The sequence below is a fragment of the Rattus norvegicus genome, chromosome 1 (genome assembly GCF_036323735.1).
Source record: "Rattus norvegicus strain BN/NHsdMcwi chromosome 1, GRCr8, whole genome shotgun sequence".
NCBI lineage: Eukaryota > Metazoa > Chordata > Mammalia > Rodentia > Muridae > Rattus > Rattus norvegicus.
In genome coordinates, this window is record NC_086019.1 from 138875011 (window position 1) to 138900945 (window position 25935).

The 25935-nt window shown below is 39.8% G+C and overlaps 1 protein-coding gene across 16 annotated transcripts in view; it reads left to right on the plus strand.

Moving 5' to 3' along the window:
• Positions 1-25935, plus strand: part of Akap13 (A-kinase anchoring protein 13) — a 306957-nt gene that overhangs the window by 152566 nt on the left and 128456 nt on the right. For 15 of the 16 annotated variants that reach the window (XM_039105531.2, XM_039105543.2, XM_039105541.2 and 12 more), the window contains 3 exons: positions 6152-6344; positions 12176-15236; positions 18639-18766. In XM_039105531.2, coding sequence (XP_038961459.1) covers positions 6152-6344; positions 12176-15236; positions 18639-18766 — 3382 coding nt within the window. Of the gene's footprint in view, positions 1-6151; positions 6345-12175; positions 15237-15474; positions 16095-18638; positions 18767-25935 lie in introns of those variants that run through there. The other variant, XM_039105587.2, reaches the window with a different exon arrangement.

The following is a 25935-nucleotide window of genomic DNA, read 5'->3' on the forward strand; positions in this document are numbered from 1 at the left end:
TCATGCACTGTAGCTTTCTAAACTGGAGATTATTTACATTTCATTATATACAGAATATTGGTATTGTAACTTGGAAAATTAAATGTGGTTTTTTGTTGCTGTTCTTGAAAACTAGATAATCCTTTACAACTGTATTGCGTTTACTTTGAGCTATAGTTTGCTTCCAGCATTTCACATTGGTTCAAAGGAATCAGTAAATTAGAGCAGCCTTAGTAACATGACTATTAAAGTTGCTCTTCTGATGCCTGTGATATAATAATAATAATAATAAATAATAATCACCAATAAGAACTAATTATGACCTGGGCTTTAAAGCCTCCTAAATCCTATTCAGTTACGTTTTCAGCTTTACCCAGGCCTAAGGGAAGTATCTATTTGGTGGGGTAATGAAGTCTTTCCCCGTCAGTCTCCAGCTGATCACGTGCTGTTTAGAGTTTTTTCTTTATAATGAATTGGGGGGGAAAGGTTTTATTCTTTATCATAAATAGAGAAGTTTGCTTCCTTTTCACTTACTCTATTGCACAGTGCTGTTACTAGGGAGAATAATGTTAAATGTTGCTGCAAAAGCAGATTAGAGGAAAGATGAAAGTCATACTAGTTTATGAAAAATTGTTTATCATGACTTAAGTTATTGGTCGAACTGATAGATGAAGTAAATATATTTCAGTAGTAAATTCTGAAAAGTCAAAGCAGTAGGCTTTCTAAAAATGTGTGAGGTCACTAGAAACCGACTGGTGAAGGGTTTGTCTTGAGCTTCAGTGGCCTAGCATATCGCCACGTGAACTTCCTTGCTGATAACCAGAATTTTGTTTTTCAAGTGACGAAAGTATTTACAGAATAATACCTCTATTGCAATCTAAAATTACTGGTTTCTTTAACAAATTGTTTATAGAATTATAGTATCTTCATATGGTTGTTTATTAAACAGGCAATTTCAATATTTAGTACAGTGATGTTAACAGATTCATGTTTAATTTTGTTTAAATTTATGTAAAGTGAATTTCAGTAAGAGTAGAAGAGGTTATACATTTATTTCTCTTTGAATAAGCCATTTAAATTAGCAAACAGGTGTTTGCTGTTTGATATTGTTTTGACTTTTTACTGTGAGAAAAATAAAAATTTTAAGACAATTCCGCCTGCCTCGTTCTCTGTCTACATTTGAACATTGGACTTTCTGGGACAGTTTTATATCATTTGTTTGAAATTATTTTGCCTATTTATATTTGTCTTCTCAAGCTTCAAGTTATTTTTGTAAGAATTTCTTTAATTACAGTTTGATTTTGATCAGCAATGCTGATACACTCAAAATAATTTTCAGGTGTCTTTCGCTATCATAGATGGCATTGCAGTATGAGGACACCATCCTCCAGTGACTGGATGTAGGTTAAGCTCGTCCGTTCCTTGTAACATGTATTTCAGCCTCCTTCTCTGCAAGTTGGGATGACAATAACAATCTTTATGACTATATAAGAGGATGAATGGAATGGTACATGTGCGTGGCTTAATATCTGATTTTTCCTAAGCAGTTAGTAAATATTAGCAATAAAATGAGATAATCATGTATATCCTGTGTGTTCCTCATCTTCTCCCAGCTCATATCTCTTTTTTCATGTCTTTAATTTTTTAATTCAACTCTATAAGAAAGCTACTGTTGCCATTTCTTTTGATTTTTAAAGTATTTTCAAATGAGTTTCATGTATGATCAGATATAATTATAACACTTCTGAACAAACCATATTTTTGTGATTTCCCCACCCACTTCTTATTTCCTCCTACTTTTCTGGCATTTCTCCCTGCCTTCCCCAGATCCCTGAACACTTTCCTCTCTTATAACATTTGAAAACCCTCTGGTATATAGAATCCCAATCACTCTTAGACCAGACTGTAAATGAAATTCTACTCTAAGGTTAACACTCCGCATACTCCTCCAACTGACCTGTGGCTTAGCCTCTAGGGAGGAAAGTCTCAGTTCGGCAGAGGTGAGTTTCAGGTAAACCAGTATAGCAAAGCATTTTCCTCCTTTCCAGTCAGGCGGTATGGTGGGTCAGCTTGTGGCTAACATGGGGATGACCCTTGCAGCATAACAGCCTTCCTGGTTAGCTGTGCTTCATTACAGCTGAAGATGCTCAGTTTGAGTTTGGAACATGTAGCCAATGGAGATTTGGGTTGGCTGGTTCTGCTGCATCTGGTTAGAGTGTTACAGTGCTTACCTTCAACATGCTGTTGAGTAATTCTGCAGATGGACTCGGAAAACTTTTTTTTTTTTTTTTTTTTTTTTTTTGGATCAGAGAATGTTTGTGTCCTGGAAAGTGTTCTGCCTGGAGTGCACACTATTTGACTCAGCAAGAGAAGTTTTTCATTCTACCTTGGATGCCTTGGAATGACCTTTGATACTTCCTTCTGTGGTATTCCCACCCCAAAAATGTGTGTGTGTGTGTGTGTGTGTGTGTGTGTGTGTGTGTGTATCAGTCCTTTCTACCAAAAGGAGCATTGTATATAATGGGAGAGCGCAGGTGTTGGAGCCAACCCAACTTGTAATCAAATTATTCTATTCTTCCCGTACTTATTGATCGTGTGCTGAGGACAGAGGATGTTCATACTTACTGATTTCAGCTGTATGCTGGGTGTTAATTGCCACACTTTATAAAGGAATTTTTACCATTTTTTTTTTTTGTCAAATTGTATGCTCAAAGAGGTTAACTGTTAGCATAAGTTATTTCTGTAAGTGGTAAAATTTGATCTTAGAAACAGAAAAATCAGTGCTAGTAAATAAACACACACACACACACACACACACACACACACACACAATGTTTGAGCCTCAATTTCCTCACCCTAAATAGGACTAATAACTGCAGATACATGAAGATTAAATAATACATTTCAAGAACTTGTCAAGGCCACTACATCTTATAAGTCCCTAGTTTTTTCTGGAATTAGTATTTCCCTGCTACCTTAAGTAAATAAAAATTACAGAAAATGAAAGAATTAATACCACCTCTGCATGTATTAAATTTCTTGGTATTTAACTTTTTGTGTTGATATTTTTAACTCAATGGAAAGATAGTACAGTGAACTTTTTGTATGTTAACTTTCTGTTATACTTTATCTTTGTGTATCTACCTATATAGAAATATTTCATGAAACTCTTTGGAGAGTAAATTATACATACCAACATGCTTTTTTTGTCTTAAATATTTTATTCTATATTTTCTAATAAGAATATTCTCATGTTTTTATTTATCAAAATTTGTCATTTTGTGATGGCACATGGTTATAATCTTAGCAGTAAGCCAACTAAAGCAGAAGGATTATGAGTTCTGCACCAGTCTGAGGATCATATTGTAATCTAAGAACAATGGGGAGCAGTGTAAATTGAATTACAAAATCCTTGTAATCTATTACAGTTTATTTTCATCTTTTATTAGCAACCCAATAATCATCTTTTAAATAGAATTTCTCCCATTGGATTATTAGGGTCTTCAGGATTCTTATGTTGCTTCTGGGTCTTTTTGTTTGTTTGTTTGTTTTGTTTTGTTTTGTTTTTAAAGTCTTGTTTATTTTATTTATGAGTACACTGTCTTCAGAAACACCAGAAGAGGCCATCGGGATCTCATTACAGATGGTTGCGAGCTACCATGTGGTTGCTGGGAATTGAACTCAGGACCTTTGGAAGAGCAGTCAGTGCTCTAACCACTGAGCCATCGCTCCAGCCCAACTGCTTCTGATTTTTTTAAATCATGAGTACTTAACACATTGGGCTATTTGGAGATTTTTTTTTTTTTTTTTAAAAAAGGCTATCTGTCCACCCACCTCAGAAGCAAAGTAACTCTTACTTTTTTTTTCCTCTCTGGAGTAGAATCTTAACAAATACCTGAGCACCTATAATGTGCCAAGGGAGTATATAATAAACAGTGGAAACGTGTTGTTCAGAAGACACATGTCCTTTGTCCCTAGGTGAGGTTAAGGATGAGAAACTAAACCACAGCAGTCATGATGAGCTCAAAAGACTGTTTTCCGGAGCCATGCTAGAAACCACACACAGTTTGAGGCTCACAAGAATGTTTGAAAAGAATGTAAATCACCTTTGACAAGAAGTTTGAAAGTTTGAAGGCTTTTTCAGGATCCATTTGAATGTGACAATTTAAGACAGTTAACACTGTCTAATATAGTAATAAAATGATGTCTATACTGCATAAATGCCAGTTGATAATAAAATACCTTTTGCTTTCATCAATGTGTAAGTTTTTCACCATGATCTAAAAAGGGAGTTGAGGAAGAGGAAGTGGTGGGGATCTCCGTAGAGTTTTCTGTACTATTTAAGTTCCTTTATCTGCATTTCACTCCGTTTGTTGTTGTTGTTGTTGCTGTTGTTGTTATGTTGTTTTATTTTCAAAGATCTGGGACACCCTAATTCACCACTAAAAGAAACAAAATTTCTATAGTGTATTTGTAGGTATGCTTTTGTGTCCTGCCAGACTTGGTTTAGTTATAATAAAATCATTGCATACAGCTTCCAAAGTAAACTTCAGGTAACCCAAGTTAAGGCTAAGGGACAACTTAATCTCTAATGGTAGATATAGGAAGGGTTCTACTTAAAACGGTGCTGAGTAGATCCTCTGTGGATGCAAAGTACACTAAACAAAGTAACTTTAAAATGAAAAATGTGGTGATTTTATATATAAAGAATTTTCATGCTTTGAGAATGGTAGAATGTGTGGGCGGACACAGGAGAGGGAGTAACAGGCAACATAAACTGTACCTTCCCTGTCCTTATCCCTTGATGTTCATTTTATCTATTTCTTCAAATAGTGATTAAACTGTCATATCCCTATATGCAGAGTGTAGAACTAAGTTCCAGAGAAATTAGGATACTTTATAACGTATCGGCAAGAAATTCAATAGCTAGATTTGAATCCAGAAATCTCAGCTCTGTGCATTATACATTGTGTCTGACTAACAAAAAAGGACACAACACCTAGGATTGAAGCTTCCAAAAAGGACACCCAAAACAGAAGAAGCTCCTTAATGTGTGCCAAAATATATACAGTGATACACTGCATGCTTCATCCCTGTGTATCTTAAAGCTTTAAATCCCTTCGTACAGCATAAAACCAGTATGTCAGGTACACTGCATGGGCGGACCTTGTGAGCAGAGGTAAAGTTAGAGGTGCTGTGAAAGAAGTGCTGTAGAGGAGAAACCCTCTTGTCTTGAAACAAACCCAGCTGGATAGATTACCAGAACATTGATGACAGAACATGTTACTTCTTTCTGTGTTCACTTGTTTTAAAATGTTTTCAAGTAAGCCTGCTCTCCTTATTAAACCTGAAGTTTTTTACATTTATCAGAACAAAACAGTTTCATGTTTTTACTCTTAGGCCAGAAGTTACTCATGTCCCTGCTCATGTGAGCTTACTTGTATACCACATATGTTTATGAGTTGAGCAAAGTTGGAAGTTTTCATATTTTTGGTGTTTAGTTTGGTACTGGAGATCAAACCCAGGGTCTTGCAATTGGTAGCCAAATGTTCTACCACTGAGCTACACAATCAGGTTTTAGTTTCTAAATTTAAAATAAAAAATTAACTTGAAGTTCCTGGAAGCAGAACTCCATATAAAACAGAATTTTATAATGTGTTGATGAGAATAGTATATATAGCATTGTGATTTCCCCTTGTGTAGTTGACTTAGAAGTCTGGAGATGTTTCCTCTATTGTTTCAGAGGAGTGTTTTACAGGAATCGGGGACCTGACTCTTCCTTTCTAGTAGAACTGAATTGTGTTGGTATATAGTGTAACCTGTTTATAATCCAGTCTTAATGGGTCTTGCTACTATTGAAAACCAGGTTGAAGACATCGTTCTTACAGTTCATTATTTGATTGTTGCCATGACATTGACTATTGAAAGATTGCAGACCTCCCTGTCTTGATCAAAGCAAAATTCTTAGGAGATTGTCTTTTGGGTTTCACTTAAGCCATTTCTGTTCTCTTGCAAAGAGGGAAAAGGAGATAGAGACGGCTGTCATAGCCTTGAAACACTGGAGCCGCATTCTCAAAGAGCTATCAGAAATATCACATTGTTCTTAGAAGATTAAATGTATGCCTGCTAGTAGTAATAGGTTACATATTAATAAAAGATTGTTTGCTTACAGGGAAAATGCTGGTGAACCAGATTCCTGGAGCAGCTTATCCTATGAAATCCCTTATGGAGACTATTCAGTGAGGCACCATCGAGAATTGGACATCTATACATTGACTTCCGAATCTGAATCACATTGTGAACCGCATGGAGACAGTTGTACTGGACATATTTCTAAACTTATGAATATCCAGCAGCAGCTAATGGTAAGGGAGAGTTTTCACTTTTAGTTAGGTGTCTGTGCATGCCCCTCCCCCAGGGATCCTTGCTATAATCAGAATGTAAATTTATAAAGCATTGATAGTATGCAGTGTTGCTGTGCTGGTTAGTATTTTGTCAACTTGACACAAGCAAGAGTCATTTTGCAAAAGGGAACCTCAATTAAGAAACACCTGACTCAGGTTGCAAAGGCTCGGCCGGCACTGGGCATGTAGTCTAGGGTTGTATAAGAAGCTGAGCAAGCTGTTGGGTATAACCACTGGCTTTTCCACCACGCCTGAGCAATGATTCAGAGGCTTATTACTTATTAAAGAAAAAAGCCTGAGCCATAAGCCAGGCCTGTTCCCACTAGCTTGTAACTTATATTAACCCATTTATCCTGTATCATGTCTGCCACATGGCCAGTTACCTCTCTTTCCTTTCATACATCAAACTTCCATTGCAGACAGGGGATTTTCCCACCTTCACTGTTTCCCAGAGTTCCTCTCAGTCTCAGCCAGATGTCCCTCCTTTTATTCCTGCCTCAGCTATTTAGTGACAGGCGGTGCTTCCACACAAGAGATTATCCTGCAGTGGAGAGCAAGCCAGTCAGGAGTGTTCCTCTGTGATCAGTCAGCTCCTTCCTCCAGGTTCTTGCTTGAGTTGTTTCCGTCCTGACTTCCTACACTGATGGGCCATCCCTGATAGCTGTAAAGTGTAATAAACCTTTTTTCCCCAAATTGGCTTTAGTCATGTTGTTTATAACAACATAGAAAGCAAACTAAGGCAGTTGCCACTTAAGAAACAAAGCTAACATTAGGATTGTAGCAGTAGAGGCCTAATATTTGACTTAGGTTTTACTCAGAGAAGCTTGTCTCCTTCTGTCCTCCATCCCCACTGACTCTTATAATCTTCTACCTCCTCTTCCACAGGGTTTCCTGAGCTCTGCGGGGAGGGATTTGATGGAGACATCCCATATAGAACTGAGTGTTCCAAGTTCTCAAACTTACTGCGCCTTTTTCTGTTGTGGGTCTCTGTTTCTGCCTCTGTTGCACTGAAGCATCTCTGATGGCTGAGCAGACACTGATCTATAAGTACAACAGAATTTTGTTGGGAGTCACTTTATTACTATGTTCTTTTAGCAGAAGCGTAGTCTTTGATTGTCCCCTAAGCCCAAAGCCTATATGGTCTCAGGTTCTTGGCCACCTGAGCAGTGTCCAGCATGAGTTCTGTCATGAATGACCTTAAACCCATTCAGAGAGTAGTTAGTTGCTCTCACAACTTTTATGCCACTATTCGACTAGTGTGTCTTGCATATAGGTTACCATTGTGGATCAGAGGGTTTGCAACTGAATGTGAACTCAAAGATATAGCGGTCTCATGCACAGAACCTGCATAGGTCTAAGCCAGATGGGACCCCAGTACCGAAAGGGAAGTTGGACATGAGCACCCACCCCTACTAACCCAGAAGCTGTCTATCACCAATTGATAACTGTTCACAAGGGAAAAATTAGTTTTCTAATAGTCCTGCTGCTTATACAAACCACATTTACCGATAGGACCCATGCCCAGCAGTAGGTGGCCAACACAGAACAAACTCAATCTTCATCTGGACCTTTTTATTTATTTTCTTTATTTACAGGTCCTTTCCTTTTATTTCATGGTTTCCAATTTTCTATTTTTAGAGGACTTGTGTGTGTGCAAATGTTTATGTCTTGTATCTGCATATTTCTAGTTCTTTTTATCTTGGCTCTTTTTTCTGTTTGTTTTTCCTATATTTGTTTGTTTTTATTCTATTTTATTTTATATATTTTGTTTTAGTTGTCTGCTTTCTTTTTTTTTTTAATCTTTATTAACTTGAGTATTTCTTATTTACATTTTGATTATCATTCCCCTTCCTGGTTTCCGGGCCAACATCCCCCTAGCCCCTCCCCCTCCCCTTCTATATGGGCTTCCCCTCCCCACCCTCCCCCCATTACCGCCCTCCCCATGTTCACTGGGGGTTCAGCCTTGCCAGGACCAAGGGCTTCCCCTTCCACTGGTGCTCTTACTAGGCTATTCATTGCTACCTATGTGGTTGGAGCCCAGGGTCAGTCCATGTATAGTCTTTGGGTAATGGCTTAGTCCCTGGAAGCTCTGGTTGGTTGGCATTGTTGTTCATATGGGGTCTTGAGCCCCTTCAAGGTCTTCCAGACCTTTCTCTGATTCCTTCAACGGGGGTCCCATTCTCAGTTCAGTGGATTGCTGCTGGCATTCGCCTCTGTATTTGCTGTATTCTGGCTGTGTCTCTCAGGAGAGATCTACATCCGGTTCCTGTCAGCCTGCACTTCTTTGCTTCATCCATCTTATCTAATTGGGTGGCTGTGTATATATGGGCCACATGTGGGGCAGGCTCTGAATGGGTGTTCCTTCTGCCTCTGTTCTAAACTTTGCCTCCCTATTCCCTGCCAAGGGTATTCTTGTTCCCCTTTTAAAGAAGGAGTGAAGCATTCTCATTTTGGTCATCCATCTTGAGTTTAATGTGTTCTGTGTATATAGGGTAATTCAAGCATTTGGGCTAATAGCCACTTATCAATGAGTGCATACCATGTGTGTTTTTCTGTGATTGGGTTACCTCACTCAGGATGATATTTTCCAGTTCCATCCACTTGCCTATGTTTGCTTTCTAATGAGAGACAGAATGAAAGCATGTAGATTTGGGGAGTTGGGAGAAGGGAAACCATGATCAGAATATATCATATGAAAAATATACTTTGTCTGTGTATGTGTGTGTGTGTATGTGTGTATTTACATATGTACTTGCACACACATGCACACATGGCCTCATTATTGGTTATGGATATGGAAGTCAGGAAATAACTCTTAGGAATCAGTTCTCTTTTCATTGTAGCTTTGGGGGATCAAAATTAGGTCCTCAGGCTTGCCTGGCAAGTGCTTTTACTCATAGAGCCATCTTGCTAGCCTAGAGGACTGAGATTTTTAAACTAAACTCTTACCAGACTTCTGAAGTGATGGAAGATACTCACAGGCACTTTAGGTGTACAGACGTGTAGCAAATGGAACAAAATTTTCCTGTTGTGAAAAGAAGTTTATATTTATAATGTTTTAGAATTAAAGAAGGCCAGAGTTTCTAAATTGTTGCAGAGAACAAGAGGGAAACTCACTCTTTAGGAAAACCTTTCACTGCTGTTCAGTGAATGATGATAGAACTGCTGTATTTACATGGATCGTTGACAGTTTAAAAGACTATCTGAAAAATAAGGATTTTATAATCCAGTTAAGCATTGAAGATAAAATGGTTGCCAGACATAAAATCATTATAGACTCCTTGTAGCATTTATTGTGGATAGCATACATGTCACATGGGTGAAACTGTAGCATCTGAGAAGCTAAGCTTAGATCATTTTTCCACCCAGTTTATTTCAGAGATAATTTGATTTAGAAACAGCCTGATTTTGTTTGAGGTCATCTAGGGCTAGCTCAATGCCAGAGGCATTAATTTTGAGACAAGCAAGCTAAAAGAATTCTACACTACGATGATATGAAATAGTTTATTCTGTCTTGTTTTCTATTTTAGGAATATCTTTTATGTTTTTGTTCAATTGTTTTGTTGTTATTTTGCTTTTCATGCATGTTTGTGCATCATGTGCATGCATTTTGTGTGTGTGTGTATCATTGCATGCAGTGCATTCAGAGGTCAGAAGAAGGCATCATATCCCCTGGAACTGGAGTTACAGACACTTGTGAGCCATCATGTGAGTCCTGGGAATAGAGCCAGGACCTCTGGAAGAACAGCCAGTGTTCTTAACCACTAAGCCATCTCTCCAGTCTTCTTCTGTCTTATGAATGAGATCTATTTCCAGACTGTTATTTTCATGTAAATAGACTGGAAGTTACCTAACTGAGAGAACTCAGCTTGCCCATGTCAGCGTTGTTTCTGCCATTCCTTTTTTTTTTTTTTTGTTCTTTTTTTCGGAGCTGGGGACCGAACCCAGGGCCTTCCGCTTCCTAGGCAAGCGCTCTACCACTGAGCTAAATCCCCAACCCCGTTTCTGCCATTCTTTAGATAGCACTGCCTACTTACTTCACTGGTCTGCAGTGTTCATTCTAGACTAAGGGTGTTGGTTTGCTGTCCCAACTTTTAGATGGAGTGTTACCAGACTAATTTCGAATACTCTTAAGGAATATAGCATATAAATGTTTAGTGAGAATCTGGTTTTTAGTATACTCTAACAAAAGGACTTTAGCAAGGATAGCACACTATACTCTTCTTTGCAAACTTTATGGTAGCTTTGATTAACAGGCACAATCTGATGATATACTACATAGTATATTTACAGATAAAACAGACAAGTGAAATATGCTAATGGCTGTCTTTAAAAGTATTGCAGTGGACAAGAAGTGGAGAACAGATGTTTTAAAATAATTATGTACCAAATAAATAGCACTATAGCTGAATTTTGATATTATAAATTCACCAAAGGTGCAACTCTATTTTGTTGTTTTTATTTTCCTAAGCCTTCTCTGTATGTCTATATTTTTATATCATTTATTTTTAAGACTTATTTGAACTTAATTTTGTGTATATGTGTGTGCACATACACGAATCCCACCCTCCATGCATGTATGTGTGTGCAGATAAATGCAAACAGGAAAGTATCAAATTCCAGGGAGCTGAAATTAGAAGTGTTTGTAAGCTGCCTCATGTAGGGTGCTGGAAATAGAAATCTCAGGCCTTCTGCAAGAGATTTACACATTCTCCAACAGAGAGCCATCTCTGCAACCACCCCTCCCCACTTTAAATTTTATTTTATTTGCTTAATTGATAACTTCTGATTAACTGTACATTTTATTTAGTTTTTTCATATTATCTCTCTCTCTCTCTCTCTCTCTCTCTCACACACACACACACACAAATTTAAGGGCAGAAGATAGATTAGACAGATAGTTTATATAAAAGTGTTGTGTTATTTTTATTACATTGATGAACTGTGATTGTTTTAGCCATTTTTTTCTTATTTGCTTTACTTGTTCATATAATTAATTTTAAAAAATGTTTACACTATGCATAGTAATATGAGCCTATAATTGCAGTAGTCAGGATGCAGAAACAGAAGGATTGAGTCATTTCATAGCTAGCCAGTTCTCACAGCAAGTTCCTTGTCTCAGAAAAGAAGTGAAAAAGCTAAATTACCTAAAAAATTTAAGGTTCTAAAAACCATTTTTTTAATCAGATTTTTAGTGCCCTCAAGCCACAAAACCCTTGACAGTAGTTAAGAGTTTGGTTTTGGTGATAATATGTGCTCTCTTTTCTTTAATATTCTGAATGGATTCCCCAAAACCTACTTTTATCAGACTGATACATAGAATTCCTAATTCTAAAAGCATAGGTATGTTGAGTTGAACATATTTTGGGCACATAGTGTCGTGGCTGAATATTTTGCTTGAGAGGGTTTCTAAACTGGTTATATCTTGGTTTTACATTAATATTTGAGGCAGATGGATAGACTGCACTCCTGTAAAGAGCTAAGAGTCCTCACTGGCTGTTACTTGAAGATGTTCATTGTGCTTTCTTAAAACAAGGCTTTGAGGCCTAGTTTTTAATCTGCTTTTTAGTATAGCAATCAGTCACGGAGTATAATCTAAATAAAATTTAATATCCTAATGGGTACATTGATATGGGCAGATGTGCATCATATATAACTGAGAAGGTCTGAAAAGACAGTTCTTATCCAACGAGACTTGGCTTATAAGTGTCAGTGACATCTTTTTCTCTTAGTCAGGTCTCCCCTCTCCTTTTCTTTTCAATTTTTAAAAAGTATCTTTGATTTCCTCCTAGAAAACAAACTTGAAGCAGATGGACAATCTCATGCCCTTAATGGTGACAACACAAGATTCATCTTGTGTGCCCTGTGTACCAGAGCCTTCTGACCACCAGCAGCTTCCTTTTGAAGAAACTAAGAGCACTGTGTGCTGCCAAGGGAGTCCTGGGAGGAAGGATGCAAGTCCCTGTGACTTGTCAAGTGTGGTTGAGGAAGAAAATCTCATCTGTTCTCATAAGAAAAATAAAGATACTGGGAGACCAGGGGAAGGGGTGGAGCCAGCGTCTGCGGTGGACTCTAGGTCTGCATCTCATCAAGACAGCTGCCTTCAGAGCATACCCGACTGTGGAGTGAAGGGTAGAGAAGGCCTGCCATCCTGTGGAAACAGAAACGAAGTAACTGGAACACAATATTCTGGAGTTGCCACGTGTCAGCAGCCCCTGAGCAGCGAGAGCAGTGTGCCGCAGGATGTCCTGGTCACAGAACCAGATGCGCGCCAGCACTCTTCTGGAAGGGAGCTACCAGACAGTTCTTCAACAGATGCTGGTGCCCCAGAAAAGGCAGGAGAACTAGAACATAGCCTACTTACCCCAGATGCTACCACCCAGAACAGTAAGCCTCAAGTAGGGGAAAGCGCAAAGGAGAGACTTGAGAATTCCGACATTAGCTCCGCCGAGGCGACTGCTGTTCAAGCTTTACGTGAACCCAAGCAGAAAGCTGACGTTACAAACCATGTCTTTGCCGCCCGTGCTGCGGGTGCTGACGCTCCTGCTGAGGCTTCACCTGCATGGAGTCCTGAAGAAATCCCCACTGGAAAACCAGGAATGGAGACTCAGGAGAGAGGCTGTGAGGGGGGCATCACAAGTGACCAGAGCTCCCAGGTGCTTCCTGCTGCTGCTGCTGCTACAGAAAACAAGGTTTTAGATGGACTAGAACTTGAAACTCTTCCAGCATGCCCTTGTGAGACAGCATCATCCTTGGATTTAACCGTGTCAGGGCCAAGACCAGATGGGATGCCAAAACAAAACTCAGAGTCTAGTGCTCAGCATGCTCAGAGCCTGAATAGCCAGGCCCCGCTCTGCTCTATCGCAGGGGCCGGCACGCCCTCTGCTGAGTCTGCGTGTCCGCAGAGCACAGAGACCTCTAGTGGCGGGTCGGTAATAGAGCATGGCAGTGGCGAAGCTAGCCTGCCCGAAAGCACAGCAGCGCAGCCAGAACCGCAAGGTCTTTGCACCGCCCCCTGCCCAGAAGACCCACAAGCTGACACAGTCACTTCTGACACTGCAGCACACAACCAGAAATCTGTGGGGTCTTGTCATCTCTGTGCTTTAGATGCAAAGAACCAAGAAAAAGATTTGAGACAAGATACACCCTCAGTGAACACGCTTGAGGATGTTCCACATCTGCCTTCAGTTGTCCCCCAATCTGAGGAAAAACTAGAGCCAGACCAGGTATCACCTCGAGGCAGCAGTTTCTCTCTGGCAAGCAGTCCAGAGAGTGAATCAGTAACCAAAGATGACGTACTTTCTCTCGTCTCCTCCCAGAAAGAAAAGGGAACAGCAACTCCTCAGCTCCATAGAGCTCCAGCTTGTAGTGATGGCCCAGATGGAAGAGATCTGAATGATACGGATAAGGTAGGAGACGGGGCTGCCAGCCCACCTACACCCTCTGCTGTAGAGCTTCAGACCAGCATGGGGAATACCAGCCCTGTAGGTGTTGGAGAGCAGGAGGGGTCCAGCCTAACAGCAACACTTGAAGTGCTAAGTGACTCCTTGCTACAAAGCGTGGATAAGGCTGCTTTGGTCTCTGACTCTCTTCTGCCTGAAGAAGGTGGCAGTATAGTGGTTCCAGAAAGTTCCACAGCTCTGGGGCAAGGTGGCAAAGACAAAGCAACGAAATGTCCTTCTGTTAAAGAAGATGTGCATTCTTCAGAAATGTCAAGGGAGGACCAGAGAACACCACCTCCTGGGCAGGAGATATCAAGATTATGTGAAAAACCTATGTCAGCCCTGTGTGCCGGGGAGAAAGCGCTGCAGCACAGTAACTCGCCAGACACACCCTCTGCCTGTCTGCAAACAGAAACTAAACACAACAAGGAAGTGGCCCCACAGAGCTCCCCGCTGATGAAAGGTGGGGCTGTACAGAACCTGGTGCCACCAAAAACAAGTCTGTCTGCCGATTCAGAGCAGAAAACCTCGAGTACAGAGCAGAGTGGCTCATCTCTGCTGCCAGGTGGTGCGTCTGAGGCACTCCGCTGTAGTCAGCCTTCGCTCAGTGTCAGCGTGGAGAGCATTCAGTTCCAAGGGAAAACCAGTGCTTGTAAGGTAAGCAGAAATGCAATGGAGGATGTTACAGTGGCTGATGCTTTCCTAGCTACTGCTGAGCCCACAAAAGAGGATGCATTACACCACGTCAAAGACATTTCAGACTTGTTAAACCAAGAGAAGAAAACGACTCCAGGTTTGCCAGAAGCTTTACTGGACAAAGGTGTCACTGACTTACAGGAAGTCATAACCCCAGAGATAGAACCACTTGATTGCAAGAGAGAGAAACTGGAGGGAACAGACCTTAGCTGTCCCACAAGTAAATCCAAAGAGACTCCAAACAATGAAGAAACAACGCAACCTCCTGCCAGGGACCTCCCCACAGAGACAGGGCTCTCAGCTATCAATGACAATGGCCCCCAAGCTGACATGAAGCACGTGACTCAGGCATCGGTCCCAGGAGAGGAAAGTAACGTTACCACTGTACTTGGAATGGTCTCAACCCAAGCTGCAGATGGGCCTCCTGGAGCAGACTCCATAGAGGAGACCGCCACTAGGATCGTGGAGGCCGTCATCAAGCAGATCAAGGCCTCCAACACACTAAGGACACAAGTAGAAATCCAGAATCCGCCACTGTCCAGTTCAGAGATTAAGGAGATAGAGAACACTGGTTCAGAGAGTGCACGTGTTTTCCTACCCGGGGAGCCCCTGCAGATGGAGAATACTCAGAAAGAAACCACTGGACACTGTAGTGTTGAGACAGAGGCACCAGAGAAAATAATTCTAGCTGTCCACAGGCCTGAGCCAGCACCAGGTAAGCAAAGCAGTGTAAAATCTAACAGCCTAAGAAGCATGTCTCTGTTATGAACTAGAATGTCGATGTTTGCATGCTCAGTCATGTGTGTTGCCAAGTTAATAGTCACTGCTGTCAGCAAACACGTGTCATCTTGGGTTGGACAGATTTTAGTTCCTGTATTACAGGCGCAGAGCTTTCTTTTTTTTTTTTTAAGCCGACTTCTCTGTCACTGGAGCCACTGCAGTTTCTAAATCTGGAAGACAGTACCTGGATCTCAGACAGCGTTAGATAATCAACAACTTAGTTCTTTCTTTAGAACCCCAGAATGTAGTGCTGAAATGAATATGCTTTGTTCAAGTTGGAAACTTTTCCAAGTCATAGTTGTCTGTATTGTAAGAGAATTTAAAGTCAGGCCAGCTTTATGAACAGCTGTTTTTGACAAGTACTGTATTGAATGGACATCTAAAACAGTGATATTAGGTCACTGGTTAAGTTGTGGGTGTGTGCTCCTCCTTTTCCTGCCTGAGAAACAGACCTCCAGGTTTGCCGCTTCACTTTTGGGCAGAGTCTGGGAATTCAGGGCCCTGCACTGCATAGGGGATAGGATACAGGATTTCCGCCCAAGCCCAGGCTGCTCTGCTGCTGTCACCGGGCAGACCTGGTGTCTGCTTATCTTGGTGAAGCAGCTGCACTAAGCAGATTGCTCAACACAAGCAGCCCGTTCCATCGATGGGTAACCATGTCCAGAGAGAGCAGAGAGAAGCCACCATTGCTCGGTGGGATGAACTCACTGAATAGAACTTCTTACGGCCTTTGAGACTGAAGCTGAACCTGGAGTCAGAATGGCTGTCAGTCTTGTCTTCTGAAGTCCCGAAGGTTAGTTGGATGCAGACTTTTATGCCACCACCACATGCTACCAGCTCTACTGTGGCTCTGATGCTTTTTTGATAGATTTTTTTTTTTAAGTGTTGGCAATGCTCTTACGTGTAGTACATGTTAGAATTGTGGGTATGGGGTTTGGAGGGAGATGAACCAAAAGATCGTTTCTGGAGAGGGGTCTTAAACACAGTAAGTACTATGCCCAGATGAAGGGCTTTTTAGTCATTTTAAACCCCAACTTCTAGAGCAGCAGTTATATGACTTAAGGAACGCTGAGGTGGGGGTTTTAGTGACTTCACTTTTTAGATTGAGTACTGTTTTAGGCTGACTTTCAATCTCAACACTGAAATGAGGTCTCTATTTTTTTTTTAAAAAGGCACAACAACAAATCTATTTTGGGGACCTGGGCAGGTTGACATTTCCGAAGCGCATGGGAGTGTCTGTAAGCTGATGCCTGGCTGATTTCCTTTCTCTGGGTGCTCTGTCCGTGGCCAGCCTAGATGGGATTATTTCTCCTTCTTGTTCTGTCTTCACAATTTGACCCTAGCAACTGAACTATGAAGTGTGTCCATAGCACTGGATCAGAAAAGGTTAAAAAAAAGAGAGAGAAAGGAAACTGGCAGAGTCTTAGATATCTGTTCTTAAGTATATATAACTGTAGTAAAGATAATAAGAAATGGTACAAAGTTTTTAATATTCGAAGAAGGAAGCTTTTAAAGTTAATATGATTTGGGGGTTGGTATATTTTGTGTAGATGAGATACTTGTTTTGTTACCAAAACAGGCCTGGTGCTAAGCCTCCAACTTCAGAAAAAAGTAGCCCCTGGTGAAGACGTCAGTGCTTTCTTCACGAAATAGCCAGGGTTGAGGAAAGTCCCTGGTCACATTGCCTTTTTTTTTTTTTTTTTTTTTTTTTTTAAAAAAAAGCACCTGAGTGTGATCTCATAGCCAAGGGTATTTTTTGTGGAGGTTGCACTCCGTGGACCGCTTTATGAGTCAGTTTGCTGTTGATTTGGGAGAAGCCTGTTAGAAGGGAATGTGAACCTTTGCCTCTTCAAAAGCTTTGATTGATTGATCACTCTGCTGAGCAAACTAAGGTTGTTGGTGCTTGACTAAACCAAGCCATTCCTGCAGAGTCTCAGAAATCGGTGTTTACTGTTGTAGCTGGTACATATTTTCCATTGATTGTGTATAGGAAAGTTGAGTTTATGCTAAAAATCACAGTCCTGAATAAAATAAAAACCATAACCATACCCCTCTTTTACACACACAGTTATTCTCTTAGAAATCTTTCCCTCAAGGGATTTTGTGAAGGGATTCCTTAAACAGATTTTTTAAAATAAAACTTAATTGTATGAAAGCTCACAGATTTTAATTCTCTGAACAAGCAAACATGACTACCTATTTTAAATTGCTAATAAGATTGTATAATTATAAAAGAAAAGACAAAGAGTTTTGAATGTTCTTTTGTTAGGAGATGTGACTTTTACAACCTAAGACCTCCTGGAGCGTTACACTTGCCGTTAGAGTGAGTGATCTTAGTGTTTTATTCGTGGGTGAGAGAAACCTCAGTATTTTAGACATGGGACATTTTATTGCCAGAGTGCTATTGTTGCTGGATTATCAGCAACCGCGTGAAAATGAGACAGCATTTCAATTTGTATCTGGAATATCAGGGTAAATTATGACTATTCAGTCAATCTCTTCCCTTTAAAGAAGTGTCAGGAGACTAGATTTGCCTTGCACATCATTATCACGTCCTGCTTTCCCTGGACTGCGTGGTAGCTTAGTAGGAGAAATTATTTCTGTAGGGTCTGTTGATAGCATGGTCAGTATGGCGACAGACTGTTAAATACTAAAACAAAAACAACAATAATAACAAATTTAAAAGGCTTTTTTTTTTTTTAGAAAAAAAAAGTGTTCCCATTTTTTGTTGTTGTTGTTGTTTTGGTTGGTTGGTTGGTTTTCTATTTCTTTGTTTTGTTTTACCATTTTTTTTGCCTTTGGAAGAAATAATAGTTTAAAAAATAATTTACTGAAATTGTCTAGTCATATTGATTAAACCTATCGTACATCAGGGTTGGTTACATATTTTTAAGAGATTCTAGTACCAAAAGCTTTACCTCATTCTCAATGGCTTTCTGTTTTCACTGTCCAAATACCTTTTGCTAAGCACAATGGTCTCCAAAATTGGCCTGCCATGTTTCAGTTGTTAGTCTGTACCCTTGTAGTTCATGAACTTATTGTCACATGAGTGTTCATAGCTTTTCATGAGAAGGCAGGGATGAAATGAACACTTGATAGACAATAAACTGAACCTTCTTTAGCTCTAACCTCATTTGAAATCTGGGAGTCAGTCACAGAACCATGTGATGAGGAGTAGCCCAGCACGGGGTCAGAAATGGCACCAGCTCCGGAGGCTTAATGGAAAAACAAACAAAGCATTTGAAACCTGGAGTTTGTTGTATAAACACTGAAGCACATAGGAACCTTCTTCTTCTTAATCAATGCACTCATTCTGAATAATCCATGTTCACTTCAGAAATGCCAGACACTAAAACTGGAGGTGAAGTGGATCTTCTGAGTAAGCGCAGTGCTGCTTCTGAGGAGGAGGCTATAGGAAATGGAGCTGCCACGCCCAAGATGAAGCAAGCCCCAGGGACCCAGGTGGTAAGCGGCATCTGCAGGCCTGCATGGTCACAAAATGTACTCAACCTGGTCTGCCTGTGCTCTGCACCCTTAGTCTTTGATACAGGATGGGATACGTCAGAGGTTTTTACCTTTCTTGTTCTGCTTTTGGAATGAGTGGTATATTATTGTTAAACTTGTATTGGTGTCATCAAAGTTTTGGAGTGGTCTTTCCTACATGAATCCTTTGGAGATTACAGTGAAAAACATTTTCTCTGTGAGCACAAGACTTTGAAATTGGTCATTACTTTTATCTTGATGCAGTGAGAATGTCCACTACAGGGCATCCACGCACCTGACTAAACCTGGCTCGTTCATTGCTTGTTCATTGTATGTCTCCATTGTGAAGCTTAGTCTCGAGTACCTAATACCAAGAACTTCATTCTTAGCAAAAAAGAGCAGTTGAGTAAGTGTTTTTCTGGCAGCTTCATGAGGATTAATACATTAGCAAAACCACCATTCAAATAAAACATGCTTGGTCATTCTTTATAGTTACAGACTCATGCACCTGCCACAGCCTGTACTCCATTGTTGAGATATATCTTTGCATACGTTTATTTTGCTCACATGTGTCTGTGTACCATGTGCGTGCAGTGCCCACAGAAGAGGGCATCAGAAGAGTAGCCAGACCTTTTAACCACTGAGCCGTCCATCTGTCCAGCCTGACTGTTTATGATCTTAATGGAATGCGCGTGCGGGCAGTCTGCCCCACCTGTCTTCCTTCCGCTCACTTGCTGGCAGTCAGGAAGCTAATTTTTCTTTCTTTCCATTTTCCCATTCTTGAACTAAATATGAATGGAATTGTAAAGCATGTGCTCATGTTGTCTAGCTCCAGCGACTTAGCATAGTGTTCTAATGTTTTACTTACGTCGCAGCATTGGTTATTGCCAGATAATATTTCATTGTAAGATGGTATATATTTTGAAATGCTTTACATTTTGAGCTATTAGAAATCATGTGGCTTCTATGACATTATACATTATGTAGACATGGTTTTGTGTACCCAACAGTGGAACCATTGGGGCATGTAGTTATTCCAAATTTAATATTCAGAGTTTCTAAAACATTTATGACTTTAATTACTGGAGGACTGGTCTATCTGTGCGTGAGTGTATAGGTTCCCGTGGAGCTAAAGTGATGTGGGATGGAACTCGGAGCACATGCTCCTAACCACCGAGCCATCTCTTCAGCTCCTGCAGTGGGTTTTTAAAAACATTTTTTCTTTTAATTTAAAGTTCCAAACTAACTTTCAGATCAAGGAACCTTTCTGAAAAGACCCTGTGCTCTATGCTTTGGAGTTTGTGCTAAACAAAGGTAGACTTTTAGAAAGCTGACCAACAAATTAATGTGCTCACTTCTACTGCCCTCAGAAAATGACATGATGGTATGTTAGTTTTGCTCTTCTAAGACCAGAATAGCATTTCTCCTTAAAATTACCACAGTAGGTAAACAGAACTGTGCCGTCCCAAACCTCTTGTGTGTATGAGATGATAAGCCTTGTTTTATTCGAGTACAGTGGTTAAGCAGGTGCTAGCTGTTCCAGCCCGCCCTGTGTTGCAGATGATATTCATGACTAGTGCCTGGGTGTTTACTTGTATAGCACGCATTTTTCAGACAAATGTTGCTTTTGCCCCCAGGGAAGAAATAAGAATAAAAGATTTGTGGGTGGGTACGTACTTGTTCCAGAAGCCCCTAAAAAAGGGGAAGGAACAAACTCATGTCCTTGCATTCAGATGCCTCTAGTTCTGTTTGTTTTGTCCTTTCCCAGTTCTGTTCTTATTTCTTCCTGCAGTTTGAGGAGTTTTGAGAATGAATACTCTTAGGGTTTCTCAGCATGCCTCATTTTCATAAGGAGCAGAGCCTGGAAGAGTCGTGTGACTGGCATCAAAGACAGGTGGAATCTGGCTCTCTTCTAACTTAAGACTTAGGGACTCTCTTACCTATACTTTGTGTCCACTTCTACCTAGTACAGAAAGCATATGCCAATATGATTTCCAATTTTTTAAAAATTTTCAGGTGTAAATAATGAAAGTTTCTGTATTGCAATATTGCTACAGTTTTGGTCCAAGCCTGACCATTCACGTCTCCCACTGCTGTTATGCCCTCTGCTGTGCGTTAAAAGGACAGTCCATGACCACAGACTTTAACATTTTGTGTGCCCTACTTCTCTTTTATCCATTAACTATATTTTTACTGAATCAGGAGAAAACTGAGGTCTGTTGAACGTTTTAGACGCTGCAGGACATATAGTCTTTGCCCTACCTTGTCACCTTTGCTATCGCAGTGGGAAAGCAACAGGCAGCAGTAGACAGTATTTAAGTGAGTGGCTGTTTCTATGCTTCAGTGAACCCTTGTTTATAGACACTGAATTTTGAATCCCATATGATGTTCACAACAATAAATAGTTTGTTCACATTTTTTTAGTCGTTAAAAAATTATAATCTGCTCTCAGAGCTTTTTTTCATGGGCTATACAAAACCAGTAGAGTGCTACCGGCAAGGAGTGTGTTAACTTCTGGCAAGGGAAACAAAATACTGCATGCCAGTGCAAGGAGGCAAGCCAGCAGACTTCTTTGCCTTTCCATTCCCTTCTCTCTTTATTTTCCTTTTTTAAAAATGTTAAGTTCGGCATGATGTTACACTCAGGTAATGGCAGTATGAGAGGCTGAGGCAGGAGAATTGCCATAAATTCAAGGCCAGTCTGAGCTATGGATATAGATACACGGGCTTAACAAAACAGCAATTTTGTTCTCTGGTATAACCCTCATTACTCCACTGTAAACTGGGCAAGAGTTCTGTCTGTCCTGAGCTAGACTTTTGCCTTAGCCTCTGTGTAATTCAATTTTCTCATCTCTGTTCACCATCATAGCCTTAACGTTCTAATGTCTGATTTGGGAAAGGGTTGACTGAGTTTGTGTTTGTAGTGATGGTAAGGGGTGGAGTGGCAATTGTTTAATGTTATTTAATCCAAACTTTCTGACACATACCCAGGCTTTGTTTTGGCCTTGGGAATAGGCCAGTCATTGCTTCATTGAGTTATTGCTTCGTTGAGTCGTTCTCCTCCAAATAGAAAACAGAACAAACCCATTTGTCTGCAAGTCTAAAATGATAGGGAATTTGTGGCGGTTTATTAGTAAGTAGAAATACAGAATCAATTTGAAGAGAAACCTATGGTTGATTTCTGGTTTTCTTAGTCCATTGATCTGATGCTTGAATTGCAAACTAAGCTGTCCATATTTCTTACTCTTTAGACTAGTGTGTCCTAGAAGGCTGACATTAGACAGCAAGTGCTTTGAAATCATGATACTTACAGAAGTTAGGAAATATTAAGATTGGTGTGTCCTTGTAGTCTCATGAAAAACTTGTATGTTAAATTACACAGAGTACTCAAAATATCTAGGTTGAGAATTGTTTACCCATCCAGGAGGCAAAACTGTTAATGTATGCATAAGAGTTACTCACATATAGCATTTTATGATCATTGTAAGTATCATCAGTGTTTTATTAGTAGTTGTAATTCAGTATTCAACATTGCTTCCTCGTACATACTTTTCTAATTTCAGAGGTCTCTAGATTATCTTCTGTTGCCTTTTCTCCCTTGAGGAGGAGATGCACAGAACCATCTGGCATACAAGCCCAGCTCCAGCTTAATATTACTATTATTGGATTACTTAATAGCTTCAGATTCTGATTTCCTACTCATTTAAATAAGGAGGATTCAGGCTCTGTTTCTTTCTATTTAGCTCACATAATCAAGGCTTCAGGAATAGCATCATACAATAATTTAACTTGGGAGATGTGGAACTTGGTTTATTTCTGAGACCTGTAAGGTCCTTGAAAGGGCCTTAAAAATTATGCAGCATTTTGCTTTATAGAAGAGATTCAGAAATGGAATGTCCCACCATTAGTTAACTGTCATCTGGGCTGGAGCCCAACCTTGTGCTGCTAAATGCTTCCATTATGCTGCTGTTCTTTCTTGAGGAGTCATCCTGAGGGCATTCACTTGGTTTGTGATAATTTTTTTCTCTTTAAGACAAGTATCCCTAATGGTGCTTTATTTCATACTCAAATTCTAACCCACTGTGTTAATAACTCCTCATGCTTTCCATAGGAGAAATTTCTCTTTCTGTTTTAGGATCAAAGTTGATTTGACTTTTAAATGTCTTGTGTTCTCTTTATTTAGCTGCATCTATCATCAAGATAGTATTTATCCTGTTATGTTTCTAGACTTACATTATTAAGTGGGAATCGAGAGAGATTGTGCTTGTCCTTGGAGAGACAGAAGCCTGGGGACCATTTAACCCTGAGAGTGTGCTCAATTGGAGTCAGGGAAACATTTCACATTCAGCTTTCCCTCCCCCTTCTCTGTAAACTAAAATGTCCTTGTGTCACAGTGATCTTTTATTTGTAGGGTATGGTCCAGGTCATTCAGGAAGAGCTTGCTTCACTCTAGTATCTGTTCATTGAGGATCTCTGAAATAATTCCTTTCCCAAATGCTTACCGCCTACGCTTATTAACCATGTGGAACAGTTAATCCTGAAAGCCAGTGTGTCTTGTCAGGATGCCCATGGGCCTAGCAGCCAGACACTCTAGAGCAAATACATTCAAGGACAACTATAAAATCCTGTATGTTGAGGATTAGGTTACTGGGAAAGTGTGCTCTTTGCTTAACACATTTCCCCAAATCAAGAAGGTATTCTCAGCCAGAACTTCTTTTCCGTTTTTGTAGTTACATACCTAGGCATCAGATTAACTGAATTTCTATTCTTAGTTATTTTTATACAATATTACATTTAGTGTTCAAAGCTGTGATCACTGCCGTCTTCATCTTGGATTGCTTCCTATTAACATCATCTAGAGCTCTCTGTCCTTTTATCATTTTTAATGGGAACACCATGTTTTCTCTCTGATCTTGAGGGGCAAGCTTTTGTTTCCACATGTCCAGGAGTTGAACTAAAAACTCTGCTTTGTTTTTTGGCTTCACGCTCAGTTACATGAGGAACTTACCTAGCTCCTGGATTGCTCAGTAAATTAGCCACATAGCTAAATTAGCTCATAACACTTTCGAGATGCCTTTCACTACTGCTACTCTACTAAGAGTTTCGGTTTTTAAGAAGGACTTTAAAGAACATGTCCGCCATCGTACATATATGTTGGTGGTCTTTTTGTCCCCCCAAAAAAGGCAAACTGGCTTCTTTTTGAGTTGCCAATAAATTTTCTCTACATACATTTTGACATTTAAGATAACCCGTTGCCTCCCCTTTAATTATTCCTTTTGAGTGCAATGCTATGCCCAGCATTAGCCACAGGAAAGCTTATTTCTAAGTTTTGGAATAAGTCTCTCTAAGTCCCGAAAGTGGAGAATTTCCAGGAAGACTTTTCAGTCACTACTTCTATACATTTCCAATGTAGTTGCAGGAAAGACAAGCCTCCAGAAGACCTCAGACTGTAGAGCCATAATGGCAGAACAACTGCCCAGAGATAACATCTGTAAGGGTGGGATCCCACTTAATGATCTGGTTAAACATTTTTAAGTGACCTTGACTGACTTAGTTTCTTGGTCTTCATTTTCTCATGTATACTGTTCTCTGATTAATCCTAATGCTTATTCTAGCTCATAATTTTTGATCAGTATATGCTTCTGAAAAAAAATGTGATAAGGTCATAAGTGTTGGAGTATTTTTGTGTGTTGAACCAAAGGACAATCATAACAGATTTATAAAGATCAAATTTTAGTTAACAACCAAATGTTTAACTAGTCACTTTTTCCCATAAATGTTTTCCAAGTTTTTTCCTTTGTAGTCTTCAGTTGTATGAGGATCCAGTATTTTGTTTAGTTTTTGTACCCATTGCTAGTGTGGAACTTCGTGTCCAAGTGGGTCCAGACCTGAACCTCAGAGATCCAGGAGTTTTCGAGGAATTGTGTTCATCCTCATGTTGCCTCCCTTTGAGACAGAAGAACAGGATGTGAGTCTTACCACTCTCTGTATAGTCTAAATCACACAATCTTGGTTTCCTTTTGTTCATCCTTACTACATTATGTTGTCAGCAAGACTGGTAGCTAATCGTAAAGGAGAATGAGCCCAGTAAACTGAGGGTGCAATCACAGCTCCTCTGTCATCTGAGTGACTTTGCTTATGTATGGACGGGCTCTGTTTCTCATGTTCCTTTGGGGTTTTGATGCCTACTCTGTTATCTACACTGACTGGAGTCAGTAGAGCTCTAGCCTATAACATAGGCCATTTATAAGCTGTAGGTTATTACCTCACTGTCAGTTGACTTGGGGTCACATGTACTGTTTAGACTGTGGATAGTTGGATTTTAAAAACCTCTTGGAAAGAAATTACTGGACTATTACAGGCTGTAGTAGTGATCAGTTGGAGTTTTGTATCACTTCGTGCTTGTCCTGAAGGTACCTAGTAATTTGTTCCAGTGCTTGATAATTCATGCTCCTTGAGTTCTGTGTTTGGCCTCAAATACACTGACAAAAAAATAGCTCCTATTCGTTATCAGGCTCATACTAGTGAAATAGAAAATTATTAAACTAATAATAAGAGACATTTGTGTACTAAAATATAGTTCTAGGGTTATTTATTAAAACCAACCTTTCAATACTAAATTTTCCCTTCTTAAGGGCGTTTACTTTTAAAGACTGAAATTTTGTTTTTATGTGATATGTGCTGAAAATACAGTCATTATTTTTGTTAGTAAACTTGTAAGGGACATCTTGAGGTGATCGTAGGAAAACTGCTTCTAGTCCTAAGTCCTGCTCAACTTATTGATGTAATATATCTTGGAACTGTTTTGTTTTGCCTCTTAGAATAGAAGGCTTCTCCAGTAGAGGAAGTGAAAAATAATGTTATTTACTATGCCGAGAAATATATACCACTCCTCAGAGTACATATAAGTACCTATAATTTGGACAGTTGTAGACTTACTGTATTTGCTGTTATGTATTTGAAGAAGATGCCTAATGATGGCTTCTTTGCTGCCCATTGAAAGGTTAACTGTTTCTGTGCAGGCGGGATTGTTTGAGGGATATTGATTTCAAATGTTTGGCATCTGATCCTCCTGTGCATTGATTTCACTTATTTTTTAATAAACAAGCATTCTTTGTTAGTCAATATATTACATCAAATATGCAGAGCACT